Source organism: Uloborus diversus, chromosome 1 (assembly GCF_026930045.1).
Source record: "Uloborus diversus isolate 005 chromosome 1, Udiv.v.3.1, whole genome shotgun sequence".
Lineage (NCBI taxonomy): Eukaryota > Metazoa > Arthropoda > Arachnida > Araneae > Uloboridae > Uloborus > Uloborus diversus.
The window spans coordinates 106,315,712-106,333,605 of record NC_072731.1 but is presented as its reverse complement, the minus strand read 5'-3'; the positions used below and the strand labels follow the sequence as shown (position 1 = coordinate 106,333,605).

Below are 17,894 nucleotides of genomic sequence, written 5' to 3'. Positions count from 1 at the left end.
ATTAAAAGAGGAAAACTTAAACAATGCTCTGGATTTAAATTATATTTATAGGCAGAGAGTTGAGAGACTTTTTTACGCTAACTTTGCTTGCTTCAGAGAGATAACAGTTTTCGAAACTTTGATAGCAAAGCAAAGACATTTCCACCGCTACGAAATAGAGCAATACATCATAAATTCTGAGGAACGTTGAAGTACTTCTATATAAAGATATTAGACTTAGCTTCATAATGTGGGTAATACATTAAATTTGTCTTCTGATTCCCTTTTGTGATTTATGAGTTGTGTCACGTTTTCTCCTAAAAAGATAAAGAAGCGTGGACAAATTTGAAAAAGTTTATGTTTTTTTTTTTTTTCAATCATCTAAAGGCTATACTTTTATGTTCACATCTCTTATAGGAGACGTTTTCAAGATTAGGTATGAAATAATTTGTGCACATTAATACTGTCAGTGGAGTTTTGGGAGGAAAATATAGGTTTTTTCTGCTTCTGTGGCTTTTAGAGAATACAATAAGCTGAAAAAAATTTTTGAATAATAAAACCATTTGTGGAAGAAAGTTAACCTCTTTATGTAGCTGGAAAAGAATAAATGTTGTTGCTTTCCTACTTTTTTTTTGAAACATGTTGCTTTCACTTAATATGGATATTTGTTTGAATATTATTCTGTATATAATTTATTTTATGTTCATTTGATTAATTTAACATCCATTACAATAGTATTCTCTTTTTAAGGAAAAAAATACTAAATGAACTTTTTGAAACATTTCTATTCTCTCTGAGACGTTGTTTATTGCATTAAATATATATATATATATATATATATATATATATATATATATATATATATATATGTGTGTGTGTGTGTGTGTGTGTGTGTGTGTGTGTGTGTGTGTGTGTGCAAAGTATTTTGTGATGAAATTAAATAAATATACAACTATTGATACAATATATGACGCAATACTTATGTATGTTTCAAAATATGAGGAATATTTACGAATATTTAGATTTTACATTTTTCTAACTGTGTAATATTTCCTTCAGCATCAAATTGTGTTATTAAATGATGTTAGTCTATGAAATTTTGATCTAAGATAAATTTATATTTTTGTTTTTTGAAGTACGTTGTATTAAACCTGCAGTCTGCATACACCTTACTTTTTCGAACAGTAACAGGGTATGCGAAAATGTTTACTGGTAGAATAGCTGATGGGCATCTAAACTTACTCAGATTTCGTCGCACCATTCTGAGATGGAACACATTTGCTCTTAAGACATCTTCAATCATATTTACAGAAACTACTCTAAAGGAAAATTTTGACCACCTGCTACGAGCTTCGAAGAGTCAAGCAAACCTTAAATTATAGCTATTTTCACGTTTTTAGAAGTACTCATGAATTATAACTATATTCTTAAACTAAAATATCTGGATTTCGCTGTAAGTTTCGATGGAAAGTTTCATGAAAAAAAAGGTCATAAATAAAAATTTAGAAGCTTCTTAAATATGTAGCAAAACAAGAAATCTGTGTACTGAAACAGTTGTGCCTACATAGGTTTTTTATTTCTTTTCAGGTAACATACGCAGATACGCATCCCATGTACACAAATGAGAAATACCCCAACTTCTTTCGCGTTGTCCCTAGTGAATCTGCTTTTAATCCTGCTAGAGTGGCGCTCTTACGGTACTACAACTGGACAAGAGTAGGAACTCTGTATCAGAATACCCCAAGGTACGAGTTGGTAAGTACACAACTCTCTTAAAAGTTAGATTTAAGTATAAAAAAAGTTTTAAAAATGGGGAACAAATAATTAAAAACTATTTTTGAAGAACAATGGTTGGATGAAAAGATAAATATAAGGGAGACAATTACAAGGACTACGATATAATATAAAAAATCAAAGCATCGCAGACATTTTTTCAATGATTCAACTTATACAATGTGTTTTTGTATGAACTTAACATAAATCATGATATATGAAATTATTTTTAAGTTTGTAGACACATCATTAAAAAAATCAAAATCATACAATAAGCGAATAAAAACGAAGCAAATAATAGATTGAAAGTTGTCACCCGATAACTATAGCTCAGACACACTTAGAAGAAAATTGAAAGTATCTCTTTACGGCATTCAGTTATTTTAGTCTCAATTTTGATGGGGATTAAGCGCTAAGAATAGCCGTAATAGAGTAAATCTCCGAAATTACTGTCACACTGGTAGCTTTCAATTTAATATACCAGCTTGACGTATGAACAACCGTTCCACCACGTACTTTAAAGGTAAAAGTTTGTGTAATAATCTGATCATTACCCTAACTTTCAGCAAATTCCTCCATTTTCAACCGGCCTATATCTTTGAGGCGTTAACTTTCAGACCTTCATCTTATTACAATAAAGACTTAATTAAAAAAAAAAATAATAATAGTGGACAAAAAAATCTGATTTTTCTTCGATTTTCAGTAGAACTTGATGTTAGCAAAGCTTTAACGTAGGACAAAACCGCTTTGTTATTTGTCCTTTTTAGGTCGAAACCAAAAATTCATTGCTCATGCACAGCCTTCTATATATCAGGCCTACGCGCTGTATTGCGCAATCGATGTCACGTGACCTCAAGCAGGCGTTGAGCGGGGAAATCCCTTTAGTTCAAACAGTGTTGTGGTCTTCAAGTAGCTGCTCGTTGCGGATGCAATATTGTATTTCATCTCACAACTTTAGTATCAAATAGCAAAGTAATACTTATTCCAAATGTGTGAATACGTTATCAACTGTCTTTATGGAGACTTGAAATGATGTTTTCTTTTTTGTTCTTTGTATTTGACTGTGATAAATCATTACGTTTCGTCAAGTTTACATTATAGGCCGTTGGGATACTTTGGTGGTGAAAATTTAACGTATCAAATGTTTAACATCTCCAAATATGTTTGAAGCTACTATTGTTGGATTAAAAAATGTTAAGAAAGTAAGTGTGGTTACCAATGGTTATTTTTAAGCAGAATTGATAATAAAAATAAATACAGTAAAATCCCTCCTAACGGATACCCCTCCTATGTGGACAGTATTTAATTCCTCGATTGTAAGGTAAAATTAAAAGGTATTATTAAACCTCTGTCATGCGGACACCCCTCTATTGCGAACAAAAAATTTTGTCTTGTTAGTGTCCGTATTGTAGGAGTTTTACTGTACTTGTTAAATAATATTTTAAGGATTTTTTACTTGTAAGGGACGAATTTTTATGTATGTTTTTTCATGCTACATATTTTTATCACTTTCGATTTTGATGACGAAGCTTTTTTGCCCTCAATTTGTGTAATGATTATTTTTTGTAACTATTGTTTCAAGAATCTTTTTAACATGATTGGGCTGAAGAGTGCTGTTTAATATATACATTAGATCGCGGTTCATCAAAAAGAGCAACTGTTTTAACTACTAAAGCAGTTTCTATTTCTGTAAGGTACTGTACTCTATTATTGAAAGGTACACATTTTTATTTATGTTTTTTTCATGTAATACACGTTTATTACTTTCGCTTTTAATGACGAAGCTTTTTGCCCTCACTTTGGTAATTGATTATTTTTTGTAACTAAAATTTCAAGGAGCTTTTTAATATGAATTCTCTGAAGAGTGCAGTTTAATAGATACATGAAATCGTGACTTTTGAAAAACACCAACTTTTTCTTTTAAACCCAGCTTCTATTTGTATAAATGTATTTTGAAATGTTGTGGAATTTTTTTTTTTTGGAGGAATTCATAGCAAATGAAAATGAATTAAAGCTTTTAACAACTATTAGCGAGCCATGCTTTAAAAATGTGGTACATGACCATTACAAGCTTAGCTCTCACACCATTTTCTTGATTTTGAGAAATATTATGCAAAAAATTTATAACATACTGTTGAATAACTTCTCCAAAAAAAAAAAAAACCTCACAGATAACTCATGATTAATCTAATTATATTTTTTACTCTGAAATATATGTATCAGTATTGTCCTTTTATACCAATTGTTTAGTTTGTTTCAATTGTTCAGATGCTTTGTAATTATTATTGGGTATTGGAGTGATTTTTTTTCTCAAAAATGTACGCTGTTTCTTTTGTTTGTAACAGTTAGAAATATGGCTAAATATTGGTTTATTTTATTTTATTTCATCTTATTTTTTTTTTCATTTGTCTGTATTTTTATCAAAGGAAATCAATACTACGGTAAATCATTCGTGTGAAAAATGCAAAATATTTAATAGTTTATGAATAAGAAATATGCACTTCCCGTTTATCTTCCCCGTCTGTCTTAATAATTTTACAATTTAAAGTAATCAAAATTTATTTCGTACTTTCTTTTGCATTATGATTTGAAGTTGAAGTGTATTTTCTTTTTACCCAATAAAATTTTCATTTTTATTCATTATCTATATATTTATTGCGAATATAATATTTAATGTGTCATGCATGAATTTTAATTTAGTTTACTATTTAAGAACTATTTGTGTCGATATTAAAACTCGAACGATATAAATTTTTAATTTAGAGATGTATCGGAGTATTTCATGTAAAAATTAACTGTTTTTTTTAATGGATAATAAAAGAATCTAAATTTTTATTCACGGTAGAGCTATTATGAGATGTAAACAAACCGCCTTCACGGGCGGCCATGTTGAATGAGCGCGCAGGCCTTGTGTTAAGATGGCTGTGGCTCATGTCTAAAATTTCGGGTTTGGTTTGTTTAAAAAATATTTGTAACATAGGTTAAATTTTTGTGGAACAACCAGTATTAGTTTGAATGAGTTAATATATTAAAGGTTTAAAACAATATTATAGAAGAAATGTGGCACATGTGAACTTTTTTTTTTTTTTTTTCATTTCTTAATTTCTCAGAAAATATTTTCAATTTCTCACAGAAAAAGGTCCCCATAATTGAATAGTTTTTTCTTTGTGCCATTGAATTTTTTCAGATTTAAAAAAAATGTTTCTATACTTTATGGAGTTTTTAAAAATTGTCTTCAATTGTTCATATGTGCCCCTATAGAGGGGCAGATGTGAACAATCTTGGGACACATGTGAACACGATTGAAAAATTCAGGACGAGCATTATATTTCAACAAAAAACTCGTTACAATGAAGCATATACATATATACTAATTACATTCAAGGGTTTGTAACCTATACTGTACGTTTGAATTGCACAGTAGCTGTTATTAAGAAAATATTTTTTTCTGAATTTTAGAACTCTGTACTGTCGAATTTTAAAGTTTCAATGCATGTTCTAATCAATAGATCGACAAGAAAAAATCTTATAAGTCTACTAAAAAATACAAAGTATATTTTATAATGTAAAGTATATTCTTGTTATATTGTACGTTTAAGCTTCATACAGAATATTATGATGAATTTTAAAATTTTTTTAAACTTCAGTTTTTAGTTAAAGAAAACTATTTTGTCTCTATTTTCCGTGCAAATAAAAAAACCACTAAATTTTTAGCCAACTATTTAGTAATTAACGAATTTAAAAAAATAAAAAATAATAAAATAAATAATTAGTAAATATGTAATAATAACTGACAATAAATTTACAAACTGATTGCAGCAAAACAATAATTATAAATCTCTACATCTCTTTTAACACTTATAATAAGCCCACACTAATATTTCTATTTGCGGAGAGGATATGGGAGTTGTTCACATGTGTCCCTACATGTTGTGTTCACAAGTGCCCCGGCATCTACCTTACAACTTAATTTCAAAAATAAAGATTTTTTTATTTAATAAGAAAATTTAAACATTGCCATAAATTTACGTCAATGTTCTTATAATACTTTGCAATAATTAAATTAATCTTATTAGTTAGTTTAAAATATGTTTTTACGCGAAGAAGACAGTGATAAAAGTACATCAACATCTGCTAAAACGAAGAAGCTGTCACCGTAGGAGCATAAACTGGCTCCTTGCTCCGAAAGTTTGGTTAAATAGTAGAGCTGGTACTCCTTTACTTGAAAATTTTTTGCTTGATGTTGTCCTAGTAAAACATGATCACATGTGCCCCGTGCCCCCTTTTTCCCTACTAATATTTTTTCAAAATACACTTGAAATATGAACTCGTTGCTACATTAAAAACATAAACATTGCAAAGAAAAACATTACCACAAGCTAAAATGAGATATTTTCTAACACATACATATTTCCAAAAATATTTCCTAATCCACTAGTTTTATTGTCGGTTAATGCCACTTTTTACACGTATTTCAAAGACGTAAGTTCTAGTAGAAGATTGAATAGCAAGTAATTTTCTTGCATTTTCTTCTGTCTGGATAAAGCTAAATTTTAAAACTAAATGAATAAAACTCGCGCGGAAGATTTCGCTACTTAACCCTCTCAACAAGACCTACAGACATATAGTATAACTGCCCTTAAATTTCTCAGAGACTGTAAATTAATTTCAGGCGTACATCCTATAAGTATATGAAATAAAATCGAAAATAAACCACTAGATAACAACGAACAACAGCTGTTGCGATGCCATTCAATGGCCTGAAGCAATCTGCAAGGGAAATATTTCTCTTTAAGTGGTCAATCTGGAATGTGATTTCGCTTCACGAATCATTAGCTATCTTCAGAGCGCCCATCGCTTTCGCTTTGATTATCCAGAAGCATTCCTTGGAAATATAGTCTATCCATTTTATATTAAACTAATGCTGAGAATAAATTACCGAATATTTGTGGCACGGAATAGATTCTCATAAATGGTAAAGATTTGGAGAATTATCTGAGTTCTCAGTAATGTGTGATTTCGCATCATCCAAAGTTTTTTTTTTTTTTTTTTAATTTGATATTCTGCGATAAAAGATTGTCATTTCCTTTTCCAATTTGTTTTCTTTCTTTACTACTTTCTATAGCGCTCAATACTTTTTATTTATTTTTGTTTTCTTAATTTTTCAAGGTGTAACGAAAAATAAGATTTTTAAATGTGAAAGTAATATTATATCCCTACGCTAAAACAACATCAGAGAAAAAGTTTTAAAATGTTTTTCTTTTTTCAAAAACGTAACATATTTTTACCACTTAAGGATTTTTTTTTTTTTATTTATTTTAGGCAGCTAAAAAATGTTGGGGGTCAATAAAGCTTAAAGGTCAAGAGAATGATTTTTTTACAAATACTTTCAATCAGGTTCTGGGGCACACAGAAGCATTTTTCCTAAACTTTAGTTGATCCCAATACATGTTTTTTAAATTGCTTTGGAGCCTTTTCTATGCAAAATAAATACCGTACTGCTTCGAATTTTCAGCATTGAAAACCCTGTAAACAGTACTCAAATAGCAGTTTTTTTTTTTTTTTTTTTTTTTTTTTTTTTTTTTTTTTGTAGCGTAGCCAGCTGAAAGCTCTTAACGTAGCTCGAAAAGGAGTCGTGAGTATTTTTTAACTAGTGAAACTTGACTCAATTTTTAATGAGGCTTAGCTCATCTTTTTCTTCGTCTGCAAAAGTACGGCGATCTATTCATGAGTTATATTCATCATTGAGGATTAACCGAGGAAAGCGAAATATTAATCACATACAAATATTTTCACTAGGAAACAAAAGTCGTCTCCCCCCCCCCCCGTCCCACTCCAACAACATCCTTTTAATCAAAGTAAGTGTTGAACATATTGCTTTTAAAATCATAAGTTTAATAAGCGCTACTACAAAGTTTTGATTTTGTTCTTCAAACAAAGGGGCCAAATCAGCGAATGAATGCAGTCGACTTAATGTTGAATTTTGAAAGAAATGTATTTAATGAAGTTTGACTTATTTTTTAGATAGTCTTAAAAGACCCCATTTGGCAATCAGTGCTAAGTCAAATCAACAATCACGAAATCAAACCATATGATACAGTCTCCGTTATTCCTTTTTAATTCATATCTATATCACTAAAAAATTATGTTTTTACATCACACTTTTATTTTTCATTGGTTTTAAGGCTTTGACGGGCATGAAAGAGTTACCACTTGTTTGATATGAGGGAAAGAAATTGTTCATGTTTTTTTATTAGCACTATTCCTTTCTCCAAAAAAAAGAGTAAAATGTAACAAATAGTATTGCAGAAAATGGACAATCGTGCTCAAATATCACAAGTTAAGCTTAAATGTATAAATCAGGTTAGTTATATGGTAATTTTAATTTGAAAAGACATACATCGTTGGTGGTACGGTAATTTGATGAGAATGGAAGTGAGGTTAAACATTCACCATGGTCCAAGGTATAATCATATGGTCTGCACATTATTCAACCAGTTTGGGAACAGTCTCGAGCATAGAGTCAAGTCATTTTCCTCTTTCAGCATCTCATAGAGAAGTAGCCGCTGTTTTTCAAAAGGGCAGATAAATCGTAACGGACTAACAATTACAGGCCGAAAATTGACCTTAGTTATTTTATTAATCTTTATATACTTATTCAAAATGTGATAATACAATGCATTAGATGGCAGAAACTACGTAAAGGTTGTTATTTTCTCATAAATATTTAACATCATTATCTATAAACATTAAAAAGGTCATCGTAATTGACTATCATAAATTACATTGTTTTAACATACATTTTTATTTTTGCTATTACGTATAAAATAAAAGATGTTTTTAATAAAAACAATATATTTCATGCAAATTAAGGTTAGAAGTAATTATCTATACCTTACTCTTTTCTTGCCGAAAGGTAATAGCTCAAAAGGCATCTCGTTACGAGATAGAACTTGTATATAGTCATCAGTAAACGAATAAATGTTCCTCAGGGAACATCTTCACTCTATATGTTCATCAGCACTTGTTCTTACTATTAATAAAGTATTTTGTTATTGTTGTTGTATCTTATTTTAGCCACACAATACCCTACTAACAGATTTAGATAGTGCTCGAATAGCAATTGCTGAAACACAAGGCCTTGTGGAAGAACTGCAACATGAGCTGATAAAATTAAAGGTAAAATATTTTACAATATTATGATAAAATTTGTTTTGCAAATTATTAAGATGATTCTACAAAAACAGGAAAGCATTCGTTCAAAAAAAAAGTATTTTATTTAAAATCTTAAATTTAAGAAATGTTTTACAGCTTACGTAGTCAAAATAAGAAGTCAGTAGAACTTAAATATTTGAATCTTATTGTATTTTTGTATTTGAGTCTTTCAAAGTTAAGTGTTTGATTTGACGGTTTTCTAAACTAATTGTTTAATTTCTAATATTTTAACCTCAGTTTTCATTCTGTTCTTTCTTCTGTTAGCAATGAAAAGCAATTTTTCATTGCTAGCAGCTTTTCAAACTGGTTAATTATTATATCATATCAAATCATATGTATCTATTAAACGAGGTTGAATTTAACTTTCTGAGTGACATCTTAAAGGTATACATGCTCCCTAGGTGGTGTTAGTTAGAGTGGTGACAATTACAAAACCATGCTCCTCACTTACAATTAGAAGTAAGCAAGGCAAATGAAAAAAATAAAACAAGATAAATAAAATCAAGAATAACAAAAACGGAAACAATAATGACAAAAGTAAATTTACTGGATAAAATCCAAAATTCCGAGCTGACAACGGAAACACTTAAAATGATTTATTTTAACATTAACTAGCTATGTTTTTGGGAATTTAATGTTGTTGATATTGTTTTTGCATTTTTATTTACCTTGCGAGCCCATTTGTACTTTTGAGCTTTAACTTGCTAAAAAAGCAGCGAATGCAGTTTTTGTTTAACAGAACGTTTTCGAGCGAAAATATCAACCAACCGTATATGCTATCCGCTAAGTATGTATCTTTTCAATGTAAAGCATAGCTTACGAATCATCAATTTATGAATTTTTATTTTTTTTTAAACTAAGTCATTTTGAGTCTGTCCCTCTGCGTCTAGCAAAATTGAGCTTTTGTATAAGAGGAACTTTTTCTTTTGAAGTAACACTTCACTTTTTAGAAATTAATACTGAACAATTACCGATATTTCCCCATAAACATGATTTTAAAAACTTGCAATTAAAGGTGTATTTTTCCAACGGTTTTTAACAATCAACCGCAATGATATTTTAAAACTCGTATTTTTTTATGGAAATAAAATAAAAACCTTGTTTTCGGTCTTTACTCTTATTGCAACAAGGTCATAAAGGACAAATTATCAAAGATATTATTTCTATTATAACGTAAAGTATTTCTTTTTAATTATCAATTGTGATGCACAATAACTGATTTTGCCATCTTTAGTGCATGCACAATAGGATAAAATCCTGTATAAAACCCATATTATGCTCATTAATTGTATTTGTGTCCATCAAATAAATAACTGTTTGTTATTATCTTTATAAATACGTTTTTACCTTATCAATAACGAAAAGAAATGAAAATATTTACATAAGTGTTTCGTTTTAAATGTTAAACATATGTGATATACAATTATACATTATCAGGTAGGTGCAGTGTTTAACCGGATCTAAAAAAAAACATGTGTGAGAACAAAAAATGTTGTTTTCAAATTATTACTACAAATGATTTTATACGTTACAAAACACTGAAACAAGATAGAGGGACAAATTTGAATGTTAAAATTAAGTGTAAGAAGCATAATTAAATATAGTATTAAAAAAACGCAACTGTTCTGCTTATCAGCCTAAAAAGAAAATTAAAATGTTGTAAAAATATTCAAAATTAAATATGAAACTATTCAAAGACAAACTGAAGAAAAGAAGTTTTATACCACTGCCTGTTAAATATAAGACTTTAATATCTAATTAAAAAGCCTGATTTTTTTTTCTTCGAGAAATGTCATTTCCTGCTTCTTAAGTAAATGATGCATCGACTGATTTTCAAAATTATTTCCTTTTTTTAGAATAAAGATGTTAGAATTATATTAGGAAACTTTGATGAAGAATGGGCGAGGAAAATTTTTTGCGAAGTAAGTGATTTTAATTAGTTATTGGTAAATTCTTTTGAAATTAATTAGTGTAGTTTGTGACTGACTTTTACTTTCTTAATTGCGAAGTAAATTACTGTCATTTAAACAAATTCTTCTCGATTAAGGTGAGTACGTAGTCGGAATTCTAATGGCTAATAAGTTTGTTTTTTAAATCTTATAAACTTCTTCAGTTCTAAGTTATGAAATAGTGGTTGTAACTGAAAGAAAAATCTTGATGAAGTTTATGTTTGGTGAAATACATGACCTTGTAAATTGAAAAGCATTAAATTACTTTTAAGAATAATAATTACATATCTGGATAAAGTGTTTTTTCGCGACTCTGTACTTCCGCCAGCAGGCAAAGCACAGTATCTGCAGAAAGATACTGTGCTTTGTTTGAAACAGTTTGAGATATTTTAAATAATGGGTTTTGGATTCCATTCAAACAGTATAGAAAAATGTTGCGAGTTCAACGGAAACCAAAAAAAAAAAAAACATTTTGTACAATAAAGCTGAAGTACAACAGATGAAAAAAATAAATAAAAAGGAAAAATAAATTATAAATAAAAAAATGCGGATACTGCGTTTTACCTTCGTAAGGCAGTATAAATAATGCATGGTTATGATTAACTATTTTAAAAAGCTTTTAGGTTGAGTGTTCTTTCTCATGCAATTTCATACTGATGAATAGAGCACAAACTGCTTTTTGTAAAAGTACAATCCAGGAAAAAGGTTCACAGAAATTACGCTAGCGATTGGTAGTACATAATGAAGTTGGCAAATTGTTTGACAGTGTAGTTAATTTTCTTACAATTTAGCGGCTTTTAATAAAATATTTGGCGAATTACTTCAAATTACAGTGTAAGTTTGGTATTTTAAGGCCAAATTGTTTTGGCAAAAATTTTACATTTTAAAGGACGTTTCGAAGCTTAAATACGATAATCATGCATTGATAAATTTAAAATATATATATTTTTTTAATTTTCCAATACCTTAAATTTGTAATGAATAATTTTTATTTTGTATGCTTTAGGGAAAAAATGTTTTCTTTTTTCCTATATGTTAGGATTTTTGAACTAGATATTTCATTAAATATTTCAGCTGCACCCATTTATTAATGCATCTAATGTTTCTTTTTGATTATTGAATCATGTGTTTTGGAATTAATATGTACTTATATACTATTAAATACTTCAAATGTTTCCGCATTCCTTTCAAACGGTATGTATGTTTACACAAAAATTAAGTAAGATGCACTGAAATTAATGCATAATATAGTTTTTTAGAAACACGAAGCAACGCACAGAGATGCGAAAAGGAAAAAATAATAATTAAAAAAAAAGGAAATATGTGTGTCAAAATATAGATTGAACTCTTCGTTACAAAATCTTTAATTTTACGAATTTTTAAACTTTTTTTAAAATTCACTGAGTATTTTTTTTAAAAAATACAAAAAAACAGGGCAAAGCAAATTTCTAACGATATAAGTGTCGGATGCACTATACAGGGGGATTCAGAACAATGTGTCAGAAATTTGCATGGAGGTCATTCATAGAGTAATAAACAAGTATCATACAGGAACACAGTGTCACATGCCCAATTCAGACGCGAGCTGAATGTTGGGAAGGGGCTGGCCAGGATGGAGCGACGGAAAGTGTCAGTTGAGTGTAGGTACGTTCAATGTTCTTGTAAACGAATAACGTTATGTAAACTATGCTTTCTGTAATAAAATACTATTCTCTCTAACGGTTTTTGCGGTTTCCTGTGTCAGTCTTTGAGCGCATGTAGCACCTCTGGATTGCCCATGCCACCCTTATGATTTTTGTTTTTTACTATATGCCTGACCTCATTTACATTTCTGACGCGTTGTTCCGAATCACCCTATATATCTATTAACGACTTTAATGAGAATAACAAAGTATTTTTTTTTAATCTACTGAACTGAAAATGTATCTATCATTTCTTTTCAGGCTTACCATTTGAAAATGTATGGAAGAAAATATCAGTGGATAATTGTAGGAATGTTTCGAGAACGATGGTGGGAAATTCGAAGTGGCAATACGTCCTGTACCCCATGGGAGTTAACCCAAGCTATGGAAGGATATATTGCTACAGATATTTTACCACTTAGCAGTTCGGAGAACATTACTGTTTCAGGCTTGGTAAGTATTTTATTTAGAAAAATAGTTTTTGTAATTAATTTTGAAATTTATAAGAGACACTTCAGATAATGTTTTAAATAGAAAAAAAAATATTTTTAAAGAAAAAATTAACTAATTACGGATTACAGCAGTAGCGGGTAACGTATGACCCGGAGATAACCAAGTGAGAAACTAGAGTCATCTTTTGTGACCAAATAAACAGATTTGAGGTTTCCCACACTATTGTAAGTAAAACTAGTTAAACGTAATTAAAAGAATAAAAAGTTCTATGCAAAGTTCAATTTAAAAAGAAAAACATTTGCTAATGCTTTAACATTTCTCCTAGCCAACTGTAATCAAAGCAGTCTTATTGGTTGATATTAGCCAAACAAAGCAAACGTGAACTTCACTTGAACAATATCAATCTTATTGGACTTAAAATTCATTTTCAATTCATCACAAAACATGTTCAAGATCAATTCAGAAACATGAGTAATTTACATAAACATGAAGTATCAAACTTTACATAGATAAAGAAACAGCATCAAAGAAGTCAATAAAATCATTAAAATATATTGGTATAGATGCAAATGGATTATTTGATTTGTAAAATGTTCTTATTTTCTATGCTACAACACAATGCGTAACCTAAAATAGAACTGATGTGATCCTGGAGCCAATATTTTGAAAATATGGAAAAATAACCTCCTAAACAAATGCCAATCACTGGTTTGGAGGATATTTTGTACTTTTTTGATAATTTCATCAAGTTTTTAAGGAAAAATGTTCAAACACGAAGGTTTTGTACTTTTAACTTTTATTTAGACATAAATAAATGCTTACTAAAAGTAAAATTCATTAAAGCGTAAGTTTCAATACATATTTGAATTAATTTTGATTTCAGTTTAGATTAACGAGAACAAAATTATCTTTTAAAACGCATGCTTCTAGAAAAAGGACAGCAGATCGTTTGTGCAAAATAGTTCTGTTAAACAGTCTTCAATCATGTTCGTCGAAATTGGTCGGTAGTTTATTGATCTTTCCCCTAGAATGAAAATGCTTACGTTAAATAAAAAGCATACCGGTAATGTCAAGTTACATACAAGTCTAGAAGAAATAAGATTTTCTTTAACGTAAACATTACTCCTGCTATACCCACGCAAGTACGACAATTTCTTGAAACAATGCAGTCTAGAACAAGGGAAATATCAATCGATACTGTCACTCAAGACTGCTGGCGCGCTAATGACATTTTTGTTTTATTTGAGGTCATATAACTGGGTCAAAAAATCCCTTCTTAGGTCATTCCCTTATTTATTTTACCATTCCCGAATAATAATCTTGAAACAACCATTACTCTGATTTAAAAAAAAAACAAGCTTGTTTAATGGTGTGTTTTATGGTCCGGTTAATCGGTTGCTTTATTGAGTTCTTTAGCAAGCAATTTCGTTTAATAAATTTTCAAAGATTTTAAGTAACTGAAATTAGAGGTCCTCAAAAGTTATTTTAAGTATAAAAAACGTAAATTTTTCATTTGGTCACAGTTCAAAATTTATTCAAAACAAGTTAATAGATAAATTTTCATGTAGGTTTAAGTAAGATCAATAAACATGTTAAAATTGAAAAATAAATAAATAATTAAATCAAACAAAGTGAGTTTAACCAAGAAAATCGAAAAATGGTTCCAAAGATGGTAAATTCATAGCCATGATTGTATTATCTGGTATAAAAGACTTAAGTTTCACAATTGGTTACAATTTAAAACTTATTCAAAATATGTTTAAAAGAATCCATGTAGGTTTAAGTAAGATCAATCAAGATGTTAAATTTAAAAATAAATAAATAAATGTAAAAATGTTAATTTTTTTTAAGAATATCGAAAATTGGTCCCCAAAAAATTTATACATTTATAGCTAAGCGTATATTACCGGAACAAATGTTTATCCAGTTATACAGTGTGTTTCAGTGGTATAAAAAACTGAAGTTTCACATTTGGTTGCATAATTAATTTATTCAAGGCAAGTTAAGAGATAAATTTCCATGCAGGTTTAAGTAGATCAATCAATATGTTAAAATTAAAAAAAAATAGTAACAATGAAAAGAAACATGTTGAATTTATTTAATAATATAGAAAAATGCTTTCAAAAATGATAAGTTCACACCAGATCGTAGGGTAGACTGGGGCACGTTTACGCAGTGCCCTTTTTTCAAAACGAATCATAACTGGAGAGCCAACAGTCATAACAGTTTGATGCTGCTCTAGCAAATATCCTCGCAAGTTTTTGAGCATCAGTCGAGTTTCGGTCTAGCATGCAGAAAAAATAATCTGTTTTCTACCAAGTCGAGTAAATTTTGAGTTGAACGTTTTGTAGCTTATTGTGGATAAACAATACTTAGTTAAGAAAGAAAAAATATATAAAAATTAGTAGAATGTTATCCTTTTTTAAGAATTGTATTTGTATGAATTGAAATGTTATTATTATTTTTTTTATTTGTATTTTTTTTAATTTATTTATTTTAGTTTATTTTATTTATTTATTTTTTCTTTTTTCACGTTAAAAATAAATCTAAACTTGGTGGCGGGGCAAGTTTACGCGTTGACGTCTGAGTACCTTTACGCACGTTCTTACTGCATCTCACTTCTAAACGTGCCCTGACGCTTTTTTCGCTCCGAACTGTCTCAAAACTTTTTAGTATTTTCAGGTCATTTAGTTTTGAAGATTACCATTTAATTTTTAATTGATTTACGAATTCGTATCTTATAGCTTACAATCATACAGGGATGTCTTCATGCACGTTTAGCTTTTAATTTATGCACAATTCAGTCTGTAATAAATTTGCTTTATTTTAGCGATGGAAGGACATAGTGTTCCAAACACTAACAGAACCATGTTAGGTGTCAAAATAAATATGCATAAATGTGCACCATGTTCGGGGCAAGTTTACGAAACCGACCAGGACTCAAACATACTTTTTTAACTTTTAAAAGCACAAACTGAGCAACAACTGAATATACCAATTTTGACTCCATTAACTGCTTTATAAAACCGCAACGTCTAAAATTTCCTAAGTTAAGACATAAAATTTAGGAAATGCATTGAAAAAAATTCGCGTAAACGTGTCCCGGTCTACCCAATTTTACAAGAAACAACGTTTATTCAATAATTCAGTTTGATTTCGTGAAATAAAAAAGATTGAACTTAGAAAAAGATGTAATGGAATTTTCATTTCATTTGTATAAATTTTTACGAGGAAAGGAGAAAAATGGATGCTGCCAAAAACGTAGCACGTTTTGAAATAATCAACTTTGACTTTATTTTTAACTTACAAAATTTTATGGATTTTCTTCAATAAATAGAATATGTTACTACTTTTAATTTCTTTCATAAATTAGTATACCTTTATTCGATTGTCCGATTGCCTGACTAAATGAATTGTAAAGTAAACATTGTTTTATCTCAGAGGATTTTTTTCTAACACAGATATATTTCTCTTTCATAGTCACCTTAGAAAATTAAAAATATTGACAAAAAAGTACAATACATTATCTTACATTACTTGATTAAATGATCATAATACAATAATTAAGTTCATTCCATCCTTTTCAAACGGAACACACTGGAGGGAAATGTTAAATAACCAATAGTTTGTAAGTTTGTCTTTACGTTACTTGATAAGATTTTACAAACATAAGTTGAGTAGTAAATTTATTTTCCCCTTTTTTAATCATAATTAGACATATTTCTCCTTTAAGGAAATCTGTAAAGATGATGTATCTATGAATATACTGCTATAGTTAAAAATTTTAAATCTATATTTCGTACTTGAATACGTACTGCTTTCATCTAAAAAAATAAATCAACAAAAATAAAAAGTAAGAGATCCGTTACCACACTTCACTTCCTCCCCCCTCCCGCCCCTTTAAAAAAAAGGGCTTAAAAGTTAAATAATAAATTTATTAAATTGGAGACAATATATAAGCATGGAATTCCTATTCCATGTCTGTAAACTAGCTCTTCAAATTGTACAAGCGTACAAATTCGTTTAGACTTAGCGACATAAGAAGTCTCCTTTCCTTAACTGAAGTTGATCGAATTTATGCGAGAGCATATCCGCGGAGAATATTTCATTACAGAAATATGACGAAGTAAAAAACAAACCCTTTATGCGAATGAAGAGCGGTAAAACGGTAAGACTTCGGAACGGAACAGATTTATGCTTTCAACTTTCACGATAGAATATAATGCTGCAGAATGTAATAGGATTTGGAAGAATATTTCTTACCCACAGAAGAACAACAGAACGAAACCGAATAAATCAGTTTCTGGAATAAGCAAATCAGATAGCGGGACACTCCTCATCGAGTTTCTGCTCGGATTTTTTTCTTTTAAGTTTTCCCCTCTATCGCATAAAGTGGTTTCAAATGTATTTGATTTAGCACGCAATACCCGGAAGTACATTCTGTAGGAAGGAGGAACTGCACGGATACTTATAATTATGAATAAATACTTACTTTGTTTTTTTATTGCAAGGTGAGGTGGAACAAGTGTTTTTCTGAAGGTTAATCAAGTGTCTCCGTTTTGAAAGTGGCAATTTGCAGTGACCTCATCAATAGCAAAATGATAGATAAAATCTTGTATGAAAGCAATATTTTTCCTCTATTTCCTGTTTAAAAATTTAAACTTTCGACTTTTAAACTTCATAAACGGATACATAACTACGCTTGATTGCACAAAAATGCAGATTACTGCAAACACATGTTTCGGTGTCACAAGAAATGTCATTTTAGCTGAAAAAAAAAGAGCGTATAAATGAAAGACATCCGACAAAAGCTTTTGTCAGATTTTGTCGGGTGTATTTTCAT

At 29.5% G+C, this 17,894-nt stretch overlaps 1 protein-coding gene across 1 annotated transcript in view; it reads left to right on the top strand.

Annotated features, from left to right (window-relative positions):
- Positions 1-17,894, top strand: part of LOC129218281 (gamma-aminobutyric acid type B receptor subunit 2-like) — a 157,589-nt gene that overhangs the window by 62,696 nt on the left and 76,999 nt on the right. The window contains exons 2-5 of the mRNA XM_054852548.1: positions 1,567-1,734; positions 8,830-8,931; positions 10,824-10,889; positions 12,860-13,051. Coding sequence (XP_054708523.1) covers positions 1,567-1,734; positions 8,830-8,931; positions 10,824-10,889; positions 12,860-13,051 — 528 coding nt within the window. The remainder of the gene's footprint in view (positions 1-1,566; positions 1,735-8,829; positions 8,932-10,823; positions 10,890-12,859; positions 13,052-17,894) is intronic.